Source organism: Gopherus evgoodei, chromosome 9 (genome assembly GCF_007399415.2).
Source record: "Gopherus evgoodei ecotype Sinaloan lineage chromosome 9, rGopEvg1_v1.p, whole genome shotgun sequence".
NCBI lineage: Eukaryota > Metazoa > Chordata > Testudines > Testudinidae > Gopherus > Gopherus evgoodei.
Window position 1 is genome coordinate 93,817,864 of NC_044330.1, and position 18,199 is coordinate 93,836,062.

Below are 18,199 nucleotides of genomic sequence, written 5' to 3' on the forward strand. Positions count from 1 at the left end.
GGATGCCTTTCTCATCAAATGGGATGCACAGCTCATATACACATTCCCACCCATTCCACTGATATCACATGTGATACACAAGATATGAACAGACAGGGCCAAATTTATCCTCAGAGTCCTGACTTGGCCAGACAAGCATGGTACCCGTACCTGAAGTGCATGGCGATATGCACCCTGCAAGCTCTCCCTCATCGTCCGGATCTGCTATCTTAGCATAACCATCACACTCTTCACTCGAATCTGGAATACTCCACCTACATGCTTGGCCCCTGTATGGTTCCATTATGATGAACTAGCCTGCTCAGAACAAGTTAAACACATCTTACAAAACAGCAGGAAAGTGACCACATGTAATACTTCCTTCAAAAATGGAAGAGGTTCTCCTCTTCTTGGTGTCAAGAAAAATACTTGATGGCCTCCACAGCACTGCTACCATTAGTGCTGGAATACTTGCTGGAGCTGAAATGCCCGGGTTTAGCAATGAACTCGATCAAAGTCCACCTTGCAGTCATTACTGCATTCCATCATGTGATTGATGGGACCTCGATCTTTGCACATCCAACTACGAAATGCTGCCTTATGGATCTCCAGAACATTTACTCAGAAGTTCGCCAACTTATCCCGGCCTGGGACCTCAATCTGGTGTAGAAATGCCTTGCCCAGACCACCTTTCAAATTGTTAGCCACCTGCTCCCTGCTGAATTTATCCATAGAACTGGCTTTTCTGATCGCTGTTTCTTCCGCCAGACGGTGAGTGAGATAGGGGCATTCATGGCCGATCCCCCTTATACAATATTCTTCAAAGACAAGGTCACACTATGTCTATACCCAAAATTCCTACCGAAAGTAACATCAGCCTTTTATATGAATCAACCAGTCCATCTTCCTACGTTCTATCCTAAGCCTCACAGTACTCCAACAGAAGCCGTCTTGCCTACGTTGGATGATAGGTGTGTGCTAGCATTTAACTTAAAAGGGCCAAACTTTTCTGGAAATCTCCTAGAATTTTCATTTCTACGTCGAGCGTTCGAAAGGCTGCGCAATATCCACAGAGATTGTCTAAATCCAGGGGTCTCAAACACGTGGCCCGCGGGCAGCCCGCAGAGCTCTTCCCTGTGGCTTGCCAAGCTCCTGTGCCCCCCGCAGTTACTTCCTGTCGCTGCCAAACTTCCTTCACCCCTGCCCCTCCCCGAGTTATTTTATGTGGCAGCTAAGCTCCCTGCACGCTGCTCCCCAATGTTTGGGGCTGGGTCTCTCCCCTGGCCCTGCCTGCCACCCCCACGCACCTCCTCCAAGTGTTCCCCGGGCTCACTTGCTGCCCTCTCACCGCCCGGAGCCTGCAGCTCATACCGGCTCCTCTCCGCTTTGCTGGTTTCCGACATCACCTGCTGCCACAGGGTCCTAGTGCCCCCCACCACTAAGGCCAGGGAAGGGTGCCCTTCCCCTGCACTTCTGCCCTAGTCCTAAGCCTCTCCAATGCCCCAAGCCTCTCCAATGCCCCAAATCCCTCATCCCCAGCCCCACAGCCCTCACCCCTGCACTCCCTCCTATCCCCAAACTCCATCCCAGAGTATGCACCCTCCCGCCCCAGCCCGGAGCCTGCACCCAGCACCCAAACTCCATCCCAGAGCTTGCACCCCAGACCCCCTCCCCCATCCAAACTCCCTCCCAGAGCCTTAAGCAGGTGGGGTTGGAGCTTGGGGGGGCAGGTTCTGGGCACCACCAAAATTTCTACAAACTGGGCATCCCTGGAAGAGGCAGAGCAGGGGTGGAGTGGTGGTGAGCCCAGTGCAGTGGGGGGCTTTACTGAGTGTATATATTTTATTAAAACCGCTTGGAGGAGGAGGTGGAGAAGAGACAGGATAGGGGCAGGGCCCCCTGGAAGGGGTGGAGTGGGGCAGGGCCAGGGGCAGCGAGGGGGGGTGTCAGTGATGCGGCCCTTGGGCCAATACACTAGTCCTCATGTGGTCCTCATGTGGCCCTCATGGTCATTTGAGTTTGAGACCTCTGGTCTAAATGGATCTCCACATGTATTCAGCAGTGTTACCATACATTAGAGCGCATTCTACACAATCTGTTTCAACCTCAATAGTGTTTCTACACAATGTTCCAATACTAGAGATTTGTAAGGCAGCCACCTGGGCCTCCATCCACACATTTACTGAGTACTATGCAATCACTCATGACTCCAGGGCTGATGCCATATTGAGTCTAACCGTACTCACCTCCACGACTCAAACAAACTCAAAGTCCCTCCTGCCTTCTGAGGGACACTGCTCTACAGTCACATTAAGTGGAGCACCCACAAGGACAGTACTCGAAGAAGAGAAGATTACTCACTCTGTGCGGTACTTGAGGTTCTTCAAGATGTGTGTCCCTGTGGGTGCTCCACTACCTGCCCGCCTCCTCTCTACTTCAGAGTTCACAGTGGGGACTTTGCGGTAGAGAAGGAACTTGAGGACTTGGGTCGTGCTTGCTCCAGTCGCAGCACCAACAGCAGTATGAGACGCATACTGTGCACGCACGCCCCATGCGGACACTGCTACTATAAATCTCCGCTCAACAGCACCGTGATGCACTGACACCTGAAGTGGAGCAACCACAGGGACACGCATTTCGAAGAATCTCAGTTACTGCACAAGGTGAGTAACCTTCTCTTATTACATTCAATATCCTTGAGTCCCAATATAGCATTCTTAAGTTACATTTTTCTTCTCCAATCATTTTCCAATATCTCCAATTTCAGGAACTTGGCAGTCATGGAGAACATGTGGGTTTTTTTTTATTTGATCTTACTTGAAAAGCAAGTTTTCCCAAGTCTAATCCTGTCCTAATTAAAATGCAAGAGAAATAGAAACTCATTTTTCTGATAGCCAGAGTAAATCTGAGTCTGATTATTACAGCTCAAGTTGGAGAAAAGACATTTTTGTTGCTTCCAGAATTGGCACTTCACGTTTTGTTATTTCATCTCCCTTTAAATGCATCTGTTGAAAGAGCAACAACATTCATGTCCAGGGACTGAAAGAAGTGTTCCAGCTAATAAAGAATATTTGCTTCTAACACTTTAAAAGTGAAAAGATGACAGAGATCACAAAGCAAGAGACTGCAAATCACTTGAATCATATTTTGAGCAGAGTATTATGGTAACCTATAAATAACTAATTGCATAAAATTGCTTTAGTAGTTTCTAGATGGCAGCTTTAATTAACAGTACCAGAGACATTTAGAAGTTTAGAAATGGATGGCATGTAATTTGCCCTTTTACCAACCATAAAATGGTAATTAACCAATTTGATTCACTTCTTCCTATTAAAAGTTTTATGAGAATAGCAAGCTCCTTCTAAATTCAGTTTCTCTTCAACAGAAGGTAGCACACTTTCTTTTATCAGTCCTCTCCAGTACTTCAAGACGTTTTCATGTACAAATTCTTCAGAAGTATAGAAATTTTTATTCAAAGTAACATGCTTATTTGCAAAGTTCTAAAATGTGCAAAAAATATAAAGTAAAAGCTCTGGAAGGGTGTACCATATTGTTCTCACCACCATTACATTTTCTAGTTCTTGTCCACCAGAAATAATGTATTTACCAAAATAACAATATATGTAGAGTAGCTGGCTAGAGCGTGAAAGAAACAAGAAAATGGCTTCATAGTGGAACTAATTTCCTGCATTGAATTTTCACTATTAAATAGGGAAAATGTGGATTAAATGAATGTTAGCTTGATTCCCCAGAGGCTGCAAAGCCTCATTCTTAGAACTGTATTCACGAAAATTCATATGCATAATATTTACATGCAGTTTCCACAGTTGAAAACACATCTGTGGTAATTGTGCTTTGCATATGACAAATTAAGTGTCTAATCAGTCATTTATATTTGTAATTAATGTATTTATGTGCAAAACAAAGTACCTGGACAAGGTAGGTAGATATCTTCTGTTATAAACATTTAAGTTATTAAAGGCAACCTTATTCTGTGTAGGAAAACTTTTTAAAACTATACTATCTGTAGCTTCTATATTGTTCAATAGTAGCAGGAAATCCATATTTATTTTCATTTCACACAATGACTGATTAAACAGATATTTATTTTAGGTCAAATTTGGCACTCAGATGCTCGTGCCTGAATCCACTGGAAGTGAAAGTCAACAAGAGTTACTCGCGTGTGTTCACTTGCAAAAAATGGTCCTAAATATGGTTGATTAAACAATTGCTCTTATTTCTTTTTTCACTAAAAGCTAACATTTCAATGAAGTTAGGCACGTTGCTTATGAAAGTAGACCTGATGATTGAACACATTCAAGACCTAGGGCCAAATCCTTAACCAGGTTTTACTTACTCCCTAGTCGGGCAGACTTCTACCAACTTCACTGGGAATTTGTCTGAGTAAGAACCTCAGGACACCTCCTAGTAAACTAAAATTATTATTCTTGTTATCCAATTCAGTTTTAAAGACACAGGGCCTGATTCCTGTATCACTTAAGCTGTGATAACTGAGAATAACTCCATTGAAGACAATGGGATTACACTAGTGTACTAATGGTCTGAGGGGAGAGTCAGATCCAATATTGCTTTGATATTTCTGGTAGGCAATTTGACTATTTCTATAAACTATTTCTATAATCTTCCCTCTCCTTTAATCCTCTTCCTCTTTCTTTTCTTGTGTTGTATTCTTTCTGTCATCCATGTAACTCTCTTTTACTCCCTCTTTCCTTTCCAAGGACGGTCCCACAAAGTCCAAATGAGAGTACTGTAAACAAATTAAGGATATTTGAAGCAAATTTAGATGAATGATGGGATGACAATATTTTATTCATAAAACTTAGAGTTGCTACAGACACAACATTTTGGAATATACAGCTCTTATGTGAAAAATGGAAATACATAGCATATTATCTCAGTCTTTTGAAATCAGCTATATGAAAATGTTATATTTATATAGTGCCTGTGGCATTTATGTGATTTACACGTTAGAAGACACGTTCCCTTCCCAGAAAAAGAGAATCTTACAATCTAAGCAAGTCCTAAGCAGTTATTAAGAGACAGCTGTCTTCTAAAAATGTGTAAAAGTCAAATTCACAATGGCCATCAAGAGCCTATAGGTTAAGCAGAGACTTACAAAAGTCCTTGAATCTTCTCTTCCATTCTGCCTACTAAGGCTGGTGTTTCTCAGAATGACTGAAGCCCCACTGTGAGCAAATGTATTAGGGAGATGATTGCTATGGTTGTCCCCTTTCCCAGCTATGCAAAAAAACCCAAATTTTACACATAAGCACTTAGGTCTTCATTCAGAAAAAGCCTGAATCAGCTAAGATTGTCCTCCCACTCTGTCTCCACCCTGGCGTGAGCCCTGCATTGCAGCTTGTGAGGTCACCAGTGTGGGGCCACCTACAGCAGCCAAAAGCAGTCCCTGTGTTCAGGGAATTCTTTCAGCCATTTGCAAGGTGTTTACAACCCCTGGTATGGCTGCAGCTTCATAGGGAAAGCAGAGCAGTTGTGTCTTCCACAGACCTGGGGGTTATACAGATAAAATTTTACTTTTGCTGCAAAATGAAATGCCTGAAATTAGCTTTTTTCACTCTGAACTTGGATGTGGGAAAGATTTCTGTCTGCAGTTGAGCATTTTAACACATCAGTTCCTTCTCTCACTTCCTCTCTGAACAACAGTTAATGATACTTGGTCCTGTGTTGCATCACACGCTATCTCACAAAAGGGTTAGTGCAGATAAATGAAATGTCATGCAAAAGACAACTACTGGAGTTTCTAGTGAATCTAGTATCTAATAATGAATGCACTGGAAATATTTAGATATTTATCTGTATTTTCCTGTTTCCTATTTTTCCATTATCAATTGCACTTCATCAACAGATGCAGTATCTGCCCGGTGTTTATCAACAAGAAATAAAAGAAAATTGGTCTATCATATCAGCATCTGGGCAGGATTTGGCTTAAGTCAAAGTAGCTTAGGTCAACTTATCATGGTGTCTACACCGCGCTGTGTCGACAGGAGGTGCTCTCCCACCGACTTACCTTACTCTTATCGGGGGATTTGTGTGTTGTGCAGTTTTGACCTTGATAAGGGTATTGTGACCTTGAACAATGTTGCCCATATTTCGAATACAAAGACACTTTCCTCTAATATTCAGTACTCACATTATTTTTTCCATATCGACATTACTACCTAGGTCTTGGACTAGATCTTCCACTGGTATAAATTGGTGTAGCTACACTGAAGTCCACATCTGTGCATCAGTTCACACCAGCTGAGGATCTGGCACACTGACTTTAACAAATATACTCAAAATTGCTGTCCTCCACTTATGCCTTCTATTTCCCATGTTACTGTGTTCTAGGCTGATGATGCAGTATATTCCAAATCCATTTCTAAAGACTTCCTAAGCCAATTGGTTTCTCTTTGAGGGATAACAGATAAATGTCTATATTTTAAGATACTCACTGTATCATCACCAAAGAATGTGCAGTGTGCTAATTGGAAAGATCACCAATGGAGTAACTTTTTCAGCAGTGTTAGGAATTCACATAGTATGAGTGAAGCATTGGAAACATTGTCCAGATCTATGCTGCATCCACTTACTCCATGCAGACAGAGACTGCATTTCTATTGACAACTGTAGATGAGAGTATATTCGCAGCATTAAGGTTTCTGTGGTTTTCTTATTCAGCCCATATTTGAAATTCACTGTTACACAATTGACAAGCTCTATTCTTTCACTGATGCATAATTTTGGATTGTTATCTAATGGATACCACCTAGCCAATACAACCATCTGTTCACATAGAAAAATAGCACAAAACTGAAAATGCACCTGTCCTACTGCTAGATACTGGCATTGCATTATCCATGGTATGGAGCCTCCCAGAGCTGTCCAACCCAGTTGAGCTAATTATCCAGCATATCCCTCTGTCATGTTATGAAGCTGCACAATTCCTCCTGCAAAGGTCAGAGTCCAAGACACTTGAACATCCAGAAATAAGATCAAGGATTCCTTCCACCTGACTATTAGCAGGGGACAAATATGGAAAATCTCACTTACAATTGATGACTCTGAAATGGAGCATAGATAGGGGCTGAAAAAAACTTCCTGCATGCAGGATCCATCCATAAGGGCATGTAAATGTAAAAATGTCTGCATAGGATACTCCTTGTGCCCTCTTGAAAGCCCAAGTTCTAGCCCTGGTGGCAGTAACAGTACAGTATGCATTTTTAAAGTAAAAAGAACATGGGAGCCTCATGGAAAGAGGTTGAGTGAGAGATCTCCCTGGTAGATGCAGGGGTCAGAGAAACTACTATTCCCACCCTTCACCAGCAGTCCCATCTCACTTCCAGAAAAACGCAAAAACCACACACATACACAGCACAGCCTCCCTGTGATAGTCCCAAGCCCTCTAAACTAGGGTTTTATGTGATTTTTATTGGTTAGGTATCCCCACTCCACTTTCCCTCTCTCTCCAGGCGGATGCCCCTTATGACAACAGTCAAAGTATGTGACCTGCAAAGTGTAGGAGTGGATGGGGATAACTTCATTTATCTGAGATTTCCTACTCCAAAGCTGTTCTACTGGTCCTTATTATGGAGTGGGCTCAAAACAATTATCCATTTCCTCTCCATACCCAGCTAATGTAGCTTCAGAATTGGGGTTGAGCTGTTGAAAAGCTAGTTTATGGAGGAGCAAATACCTATGCAAACCCTCCCAACACATAATTATGGGTCAGAATTTGGCTCTCAGTTAATTTTGGTTGAAAAACCCAATCAAAAAATGTTATCACTTTGTTGCCAAAAATAGAAACTTACCAGTGCATAATTTTTTGTTTGTTTGCATCTGTATTCCCTTGGGAATGATATGTGGAGAAAGGGCTGTCAAATTTGCATGTTAATTACTTTGTTATATAGTCATTAATATCCAGACTGGGAGGGGTAAGTGAGGAGAGCTGCAGCTCATTGTTACATATCAAAAGAGATTTTGCAATTTACTTTGCACATCCTGCCTTTGCTTTTAATAGGTTGGAATGCACTCCCACAGGAAACACACTTCAATTGTGACCAGATTTCTTTCTTGTTTGAAAGAGGTTGTTAAAACTCGAGGCTATTTAGGTGGGGAAGCATGGCTCATGCTGTAGTGGCCTTTCCATTTTTTTCAATATCTTAAAAAAAAAAAATAGGCTGCATAAGTTGTGTGTCAACATTCACCCTGATGCTTCATGGTAATGATACTATGTAATAGCAAGACCCAAATTACGTGGATTGTTATAACTCAGATGGAAATATTCAGTCAAGCTGAGATTCACCCCAGTGCAAAGGGCTGTCACAGGATCTATACACACCACCTATGTCCTACTTCATCAGTGTTTTGAAGGCTTATGTGGGGCTAAGTGGTGCACCAGAGTGAATTCATTCTCAGACAACCCTGGGGATTTGCCCTGATTACAGTCTTCGGTGGCCCAAAACTGAAGTAACTGCATTCTTACACTAAAGTCAATTTTTGTTTAAAAGAACCAAATGTTCAGTTCTGCTTTGAAAAGTGGCTCTCTTATTATCTTCAGTGACACCACAGCAAAGGCGGTCAGGTGGCTGGTGAAAACATGCTTTAACTACCAGCATCTGAATATCCTTCTTGTGCATTTTCATTTAAAAAAAAAAAAAAGCTTATGAAGGCTAAATTCTTCCCTCATTGGCACCATATGCAACCCTCTTGTCTTCAATATATGCCCTGAGTCCTGGATCCACAAAGGACTTAGGTGCCTAAGTCCCGGTTTTAGGTGTCACTTGTGATGCACCAAATTCCCCCTCAGCTGCTGCTGACTCTTGTGGGCATCTAAAGTCAGTGTTTAAGATTTTGCAGTTAAAATTCCGTAGGCAACTATGTTCGTGCTCTGGCCATGCACGCTGCTGTCTCACTCTAGGTGTCCTGCCTAGCCCCAGCGTTTGTCTGCATAAGTCTCATGCAGGGCCCGATCAGGTAGGAATGCTCCACCTGACTCAATGTGAAGGAGGAGGACCTCCTTTATAACCTTTATGCCAGTGGTTAGGCTTCTAATCCTTTCTCTGGGCCAATTAATATTTCATTATTCAATTAAAGTGGAACAACTTCAGTAGGAGAGAATGGGGGATCAGACCCACATCAGTATACTCCATAGCCTAGTGGCTCGAGCATTCCCAAGGAGAGTTGAACTGCTGGCCTGCTACATCCCAGGTGAGTATGCTAACCACTGAGCTAAAGGTTAAAAGGGAGAGCCACCTTCCCTGCTGTGTGCTATTAGGTGGTCTCTGAGCACACCTACTGGATTGGGCCCCACGTGGGAATTAGGCAGAGGAACACCTGTCTTCCCCCAGTTCATGTATCACTGGCAGAGACCAGCATCTCCTTGCAGCCCAGACTCTGCACCTAAGTTTTCAGGGTAAAATTTCCATAGGTGCCTATGTTTCTTCCTCTGAGTATGTGCACTACTGCCTTCCTCTAGGTGCCCCGATGCCTCTGTTCCCCTGCCCTCCCTAAGCTCCAGAATGAATCACAAACTGGAGTAAGAAAGGCATTTGGCTGTCTAAATCACATGCAGGGCCTGACCTGTTAGGCGTGCTCAGAGGCCACCTACCAGATTGGATCGCGTTAAAAATCCAGCTGGAGGACGTGGTTTCCCACTGTATAATTTTTAACTCAGTGGCTAGAGCACTTTCTTGGGCTGTGGGAAATCCAGGTTCAGTTTCTTCCTCTTCTCCCCCCCTCTCCCCCATCAGAGGAGGAGAAAGAATTTCAACAGGGGTCGTCCATCTCTCAGGTGGGGGGCTTTAATCCTTGAAATTAGGATATTTTGTTATAGGGCTCCCTCAGTCTCTCTTGTTGAAGTTATTATCCTGTGGCTAAATAATGAAAGCTCAGTTGGAGCAGAGAGACTGGACCCAAGTCTCCCACCTCCCTATACAACTGGCCTATAGAGTCTTTCTCTCTCTCTCTGGCCCAATGACACATTAAGTATTTATTCACAATTGAACAGTCATTGGGCCAGAGAGGGAGAGGGGTGGGATGCCCCAGGTCCAGTTCCCCTGCACCAATCACTCTTTCATTATTTATTCCACATTAGAAGAGCTTCAGCAGGAGAGACTGAGGAGCCCCACATCAGAATATACCATAGCTCAGTGGTTAGAGCACCCAGAGAGTGGGAGACCCCTGTTTAAATCCTTTCTCCCTCTGCGGAGGAGGCAGCACCTGGGGCTCCCAAATGAATGATCTAACCATTGGGGTAAATGCACCAGCTCCTGCTGCCACTGTTTTGTGTGGAGCGAGGCAGGAACCTAAGGCATTTCTTGTAGGAATGTGTTAGGTGCCTACGGCTGCCTGACTCCAGGTGGTGGATTTCTGTTCATGAATCACCAGCAGACCTATGCATCTCTCTGAATCCCAGGTTTAGGTACACCCCTTTTATCAGCATCTCCTGTGGATTGCTGAGGCAACTCTGAGTCTAATATGCTGACCTTTAAGGATAGCTTTCTTAGGTGCCAGTTTCTTCCCATTCAGAGTCTAGACACTTAACTCATCTTTGTAGATTGCAATGTTCTTCCTGTGATTGTTTTTAAGCACCTAAAAGTTAGGTGCTGTGACGCTCAGAATTGCAACACCTAAGTTCCTTAGTGGATCCCACCCAAACAGTCTTGAGTCACGCTAAATTCAGAGGACAAAATTATGAGGCATGTAAGCCACTGTCTGACTCGTGTGTTCAAATCTTCAGACTTTCCTTCCCATGTAGCATGAAATAAATTCATTTTTTAAAACGTCTTGAATGTGTATAATAGATGCTATAAAGTTATGGTAAGGTTAAAAGTAAGACATTAAATTGTTTAAACAAAATATTGAGATTTTCACGAGACAGGGATTTCCCAAATCAGATAATATGAGAAGTGATATGATTAGAAGTATTTTGTGTGACAGTTTTAACATTTTCAGTCAAAAAACAGCTTATATTTCTTGCTGTTTTGGAAACCCTGAGACATCGCCATTGAAGAAAGGATGGTTGTATGAAAAATTTGATGGATTAGGACTGAGTAGATCTGGGCTCAATTCCCAGCTCTGCCACAGAGCTCTCTCTGATCTTGTGAAAGAATCTCTATACCTCAGTCCTCCATCTGTTAAATGGGGCTAATAATGCTGCTTTTCTCTCATCCTTTGACTGTCTTGTCTGTTTAGATTGTACTGTTTCAAGGCAGGAATTGTCTCCTACTTTGTGTATGTACTGCACCTAGAACAACTGGGGTCATGAGCTTAACTGGGGCTGCCAAGTGCCCCATAATGCATACAATAAATCATGATTGTCCAAAGTGAGTGAAATGAAGACAAATGATAAAGATCATAAATCTAGATATACTTGTGGTAGGAAGAAGTGCTGCTGTTTTGATCTATTTCTATTCTGTATCCCCTATAGTCTTCTGTTTTTTAATATATGTCAAGGACGCTCAGTGCTCTGGATGGGGACCCTTTGGTGTGGGGTTTGTGTAAGGAAGGCTGTCATCTGAAATAAAAAGATTATATTATTTTGTGTACAGTAAAATTTATTTTTCCAAAATCTGATTATCGTAATCTGAGAAATTGGCATGAACACAGATGAAGAAATAATTTAAGTATAATAAGTTTAAGTACTAATGCTTTCTTTACTCTACCAACAGGTATCACTGTGGATAAGTATGGATTCATTTACTTTGTTGATGGTACCATGATTCGGAAGATTGATGAAAGTGGTGTGATCACAACAGTAATAGGTTCAAATGGTCTTACATCAACACAGCCACTGAGCTGTGACTCCGGAATGGACATCACTCAGGTAGACACGACTGATTTTCACGCATTGTTACCATTCAGCACATTGTGGAAATGGGTAACTATGTAAGGGTGCCCAGTTAATCAGTTAACACTGGGTGGCACAAGATTTCAGACATGTTTTTAAAGCAGTAGTGATATTTGATAGTGTATAAAGCTTACATTTAAATCATTAATATAAATCTACGATATCTAATATAAATAGAAAAAGTATGCATGTGACTTTACCAAGTGGCCCACATATGTATTATGTGTATGTACAGGTGCTTATACTAATAATATATACAATTCTACACTGATTGCTTTAAAAAGTTACACACTACTTTTAGGTGTGTCCCTTAAAAGCAGGTGATATTAGTATCTGTATAGAAGTTTTGAGAACCTTCCTTTAGCCCAGCTTTCAGACACTGATGTGCTTGCATCACTTAACAGAGAAGAAAAAATGATATATTGTTGCTGTCCATATCTCTGCTGTGGAACGCTGTGGATGGTTGCTGGAAGAACTAACAAAATAGCAGCTAAAAGATACAAAAGCTACAGCTTTTCAATACATTTTTAAAGCGTTTTTCAGTTCTTAATTCAAAGACAATGTAACAGAAATTGAACAAAAAGGCACTTTCCCCATCTGGTTTATTTTAAAAACCAGACAGACCTTTATACACAAAACAGCCAGCCTTTCAAAGTTAATGGGTAGCAACTCGAAAAGGCAGATGGTGTAGGCCAGCTTCTGCTTATTCAATGCTGGCTCCAAAATAAAGTAAAATTTATCTGCTTCAGACAACTAAAGGGAGTCAAGGACTCAAAACATTTACATTATGGGATGTGTGAGATTATATCTAGAGTCAAATGGGTTGGTTTCGTTTTTTTTTTTTTTCCTGTGTATTTTAATATTTTGCCATTGGAAACCACAACTGATACTTAGAGAACTCACCTGATCTGAGCTGTGTCTAATTTCAATCAAGGATTTTAGTGGTAGCAGTTTACTGTGAGGGCCTGATGCTGCATTGCTTGAAGTCAAGGGAGATTCAGGCACACAAGGAATGCAGGAATAATGTCCTTGTTTGTATATAACAAGCTTCACTGTGAAGCCACAATGGTGGTCACGGGCCAGATTCAGCCTTATGGGGGGGAAACCTGCATGGAGTGGGAAACTCAGACATCCAAATCAGAGTTCTATTCTTGTCCTGTCAGAGAGAAGACTTGGTTCTCGTCTCCCCCAGAAAGTGCAGGGGTTCATATTGATAAACTAGTGGATGTCCTGGGATACATGTGGACTTCATGTAATCTCTGATGACCCATGCCTTCCCCACAGCTGCCTATGTCCCTAGTCACGATGCTATTGTCTACCATTTCCGTGACTACACAGTAGCAGTCAAGAATGAGACCTTGAGGGAGTTGATAATGCGTGGAGCATATTTTAACTACTTCTTGGATATACGTATAGCAACTGTCTGCTGTGTATGTGTAGCACTAGCTACCAAATCAGATATCTCTAAGGCCTGTAGGGAATCACATCATGCGGAACATCTGCTCCCTGGCTGCCTCGTTTCCTAGCTCTGGATCTGCATGGAGTCCTACTCCATGAAGCTCAGGCAGAGGAAACATCTATAGTATCATGGGTAAGGAAAAGCATACCACTGAGCTAGCTCTTTTACTATTCAATGTCGTTTCCCCCACTGCCATTCTGACAGGTTTAGCTCCTTTTCATTTGTGAAAGCAGTAACGAAAATGAGTTCTGATGAATAAACCCAGCTGGTTCATTCCTGGAAATGGTTTTCACTGAATATTTATCGTCACATAGTGGTGCAAACTGAGTGATCTAGGTGTATCCTTACTGCATACTCGAGGATAATTTTGAGATGCATCCAGAATGCATGCCAATAAATATTCAAGATATTGGTATTAATTGATAGCTTTATAAAGGACACCTATAAGTATTTTTAAAAGCTATTCAAAGGATTTAATTCCTTTTTTAAAAATCAAAACGAGGTATTAAATCCATCCTGCATACATTTTGTAAATGATGTCATCTCACCCTTCATATAGTGAATCTTTCCAGATACAAGCCCTGGAATTTGTATCTGCAATTTGTAGAAGCATCTCTTGCTTTTTATTATTATCTCATTGATTTTCTCAAGGTACATAGCAAAATAGTCCCTAAATAAATGCCCCAGATTAAATGTCCTATGGAATTATTGAACCAAATTCTGCTTTCAGTCATGCTGGTGTAAATCAGCATGTCAATTAAATTACTCTTGAATTAAGTTAATGACAATTAATTTATTCTTGAATTACATGCCTGTAAATGAGAGAATAATTTGGTCTTTTTTGGTCAAAATTTGCTCTCTGTTATACCCTTGTATCACTATTGACTGTTATGAGGTAACATAGATATAACTGAAACCAGAATTTGCCTCATCGCTGCATTAAATTGTATTTGGTTAAGTCTCAAATAGCATTTACATCAGGAATATGTGGCTTATTCACAAATTATGTGTTTAGAGGAACTTGTGAAATAGGTTGATAAAATCAACTCTAAAAACTTAATTTGCTCCGACAATAAAATGAATGACTTGTTCAAAATTAATATTTTTTTATTTATTGAAATACAAAAGTACTTTTGGAGTAAGCACACAATATAATTGCCCATTGCAAATACTGCTATACATAAATAGAGCTTTCACTTTAATAGGTGAGTTGATTATGAAAGGGTTTAGTTAAATATTTCAATACCAATTTTGACCAGAAATATGTCTTAGAAATCACTAAGCACATGTCACTTACTTCCATCTCAGACTTGACTAAGGCATTGTTATTCCAGGTTCGTAAGGAAAAGGAGATTGGGTTGAGGTAGCTGCATGGTGAAGTGATGAATTTGCTCCACTTTTCCCTATATAGAACATAGCTGAACTCTGTTTTGGTCACAACACAAGTCAAATGAATTTAGGGTTTTCAGCCAGATTTTCAAAAAAGTTCATGGCCACATATTCAAGTACTCAGCACCTGCATTTGAAGACAGAGTTTCTAAAGCACTCAATTCCCTTTTAGATACCAGAATAAGGGCCAGATTCTCAAAAGGACTCAGCACCCATCAGTTCTCTTTGAGACACTAGTGGCCAGATTTTCAAGAGCTCAATGTGCTAGGTTATTTTTTGATGCATAAATGAGAGCCAAGCTCTTCTGAAAGTCTGGCCCCAAATGTGGGTCCTGAGTGTTGTTGAAAATCTTGCTGTAATTATCACTTGCGTAATTGACCAAACTGGCAGGAAAAAATGGCACAATTAATGCCCTCTGCTTATGAGAAGCCCATTTCTGAAGCATCACAATTCTTACTGATTACAAGTGAAATGAATCAGAAGAGCTGTTGGGGAAGTTTAATAGGATCTGAATCTGCTCTCACTTACACCTGTTTAACACTGCTATAGTTCAGTGGAGTTTCTTTGGATTTACAACTGTAAGTGAGAGGTGAATCAGGCCCTACATTATGTTAAGTTCCAGCAAATGCTAACAGTATTTAACTCTGTAGTGGGCTAAAATTCACGTGTAAAAGAGAAAAAATCTAGAACAATGGTATAAGCCTTCCTTCTTCCTGTCTTCACTGCTATGGAGAAAGCTGAAGAGGGAATGTTGGTAGAAATGTCCACTTCCTAATCCATCATGTACCTTCTTCCCATGATAAATATGTGGCCTGATTCTTTACTGCCATGCACTTTGTTTAGTCATTTCCCCTGTGTAAAATGTAAAATGCTATAGATCTGTATTTGATAGCATTCTATACCCAATTGGGACTCAGTCCATACAAATACAAATAACTGCAAAGTGCCAGGCAGTGGAGAATCAAGCCCAAGATCTTTTCCTTAGCCTGTAAACTGTGGCCTTGTCCCTTCACTGTCAGTTCCACTGGTGATGACTGTTTGCCAAAGCGATAGCTACTGACTGATTGATAGTGTTCGTAACTGTCACCACTGTGTTCTAAAATGAAAGTTCTTATTTGACGATTTTCTGTCTTGACATTTGCACTTTATCAACCTTTCTTCAGCAGTTCTCCACTTGATGGATTCCATATATTCTGTTGCTTCACCTAAAATTCAAAGCAACACTGCAAAATATTTTGCTCCTTCACAAAAATGTGACAAGATTTACTTATGATGGCAGTGTGTTCATACAGGTCAAGTTAAGGGATATGTGTTAGAATGATGAGAAAGAAGGAAAAGCCCAAGATATGGAGACTTTTTGAGAGCATTCCAAGCACTGGACGCCCCTCTTTTAATTAATTGTAAATTGCCAGAGGGAACTTTACTGTTAATGTGCTAAAGGTAAGAGAGAGAGTGCCGCAAAGCGAGAGTAAAGCTGAGTGGACTGATTTAAAATGCGACTTAAGATGTCACAAATGCAAACACTGACAAATCTCTTGCAGTCAGAAGGACAGAAGGCAATACCACCAACAAAGACTGGAGAGGGACAATTTGATGAAATACATGCTTGAAGACCTATTGAATGGAACAGAAAGCTTACAGAATGCTCTGAATTCCCCTGAAGGAAAATGTGAGAACCTGTTTCCCAAAATAAACAAAGCAGATAAATACATGACTTCTGCAGAGATGCACTTAGATGCAATAGAAGATTATGCGGAAGACACAAAAAAGAGCCAATGAAAATGAGACCGATGCATATACACACAGCTGCCAATATAAAAATTAATTTGATTCTAGAATGAAGCACTTTTGAACAATGTTGAGCATGGAACATAAGAAAGCATTTGCAAGATCACATTCATTTCTTTGAGCAGAATAATAGATCTATTTGCAGACTGAAGGAAAGACGCAATATCTCCTGAGAAGTTTCATTACATTTGTGCTATTGGTGAAGCTTAAAACCTTTTTACTTCAGAAGAAATCCTACTTCTTCTGGGACAATTCTGCCTCTCCTTCACATGTTAAAGAAAAGATCAGAGAAGAAAACCCAGCCACTAGTAATATCTATGAGGAGGAAGAGTCTGTGTGATAAAAGAGTAAAGTGATCCAGAGACCAATCCCCTTTTTCACCATGTTTATCTTCAACATTTCCTTTTTTCTCTGTTTAAACTCAACAATAATTCCATTTGGATATTAATGGCTTGGTCATTTTACAAGAGAGAGAAATAAAACAACAGCTCATGACTAGTGCTTTAGGTGGTATGACAATACAAATAATAATAGCTCTTAAAAAAGTAATTTAGGAAAAATATGTGGTGTTCCTGTAAATACAAGAGCTATGGAAGCTTCCTAATTATGTTGATTAAATTTTGCGGTAGGAATTCTATATTCAAATTGTGCTGGAGACTCTTCAGTCTAACACAGAGAGGACAGCCACTTTGTTTTCATTTGAGCAGATCAGTACAAAAATAGACTTGCCTTTTATTTTTTGTCCCCCCTCTCTGAGGCTTATGATGATCTGTTAGTCTAGTCATGTTTAGTGGATGATACCATAAACATTTCAAGTCTCTGAGCACCATTAAGAAGAATTTTGAAAAAAAAGACAAAGGATTCTGCTGCTCTTATACTTGAAATCAATAAAGAAAACAAAACCCCCACTACAAAGTACCAAAATGATGCCTTATTTCTAGACCTTCAGCTCTCACTGAGGTCCCTTCTTTAAAGAAATGAAGTAAAAAAATGAGGTGTTCTTTGTTGTCCATGGATAATATAAACCTGCTATTTCTCCAGTTAGTTTTTAGGAAAAACAGTAATCGGGACCCACATTTTGAATGCAAAAACAAACAAGGGGGGAGGAGCCTCTTTTAGGATTTGGGAAAAAGAGGGAAGAACCCTTTACTGACCTTCTCTATACATCATAAGGAAGATTATACAGGACGTAACCCTTTTAATTTTTTTGGTAAGTCCTGTTTGAGTAATGGGAGCTGAGGGAGCTCAGCACCTCACAGGGTCAAACTCTTAAATAGAAATAATGGCTGTGGGGCTTATGCAATCAGAGCCCTAAATAATGATAAACTTGTTTTTATGGATGTGATTTTAGAATATCAGACGGAAGGAATGAACATGAACATTTCATTGGAGCCAATCAAATTACCTTGTCAATGAATTTGAAATACTATTCACGCAGACATGTCACATGTTGTTTGGGGGCCTCATGAAAGAACAGCAAAAAAAGACCACAGTTTTTCTACCAAAAAGCCCCAAGTGACTGTTTGTATTAGTCAACTGCAAAATAGCAATTTATTCCACATTTCTGCTGTAAATACAGAATCACTGAATAAAATACTCCTAAGTTTTAATCAACTCTTCTAAAAATTGCATTCCACTTTTTCCATGTTGTTTATCTGTGCTATCACAGAAGTATTTAACTTAGGGAATTTTAGCTGCTTCTTCTGCTCTAT

At 40.7% G+C, this 18,199-nt stretch overlaps 1 protein-coding gene across 10 annotated transcripts in view; it reads left to right on the top strand.

Moving 5' to 3' along the window:
- TENM1 (teneurin transmembrane protein 1) overlaps positions 1 to 18,199 on the top strand; it is a 1,405,227-nt gene that overhangs the window by 1,332,042 nt on the left and 54,986 nt on the right. For all 10 annotated transcript variants that reach the window (XM_030575184.1, XM_030575189.1, XM_030575193.1 and 7 more), the window contains one exon: positions 11,673 to 11,827. In XM_030575184.1, coding sequence (XP_030431044.1) covers positions 11,673 to 11,827 — 155 coding nt within the window. The remainder of the gene's footprint in view (positions 1 to 11,672; positions 11,828 to 18,199) is intronic.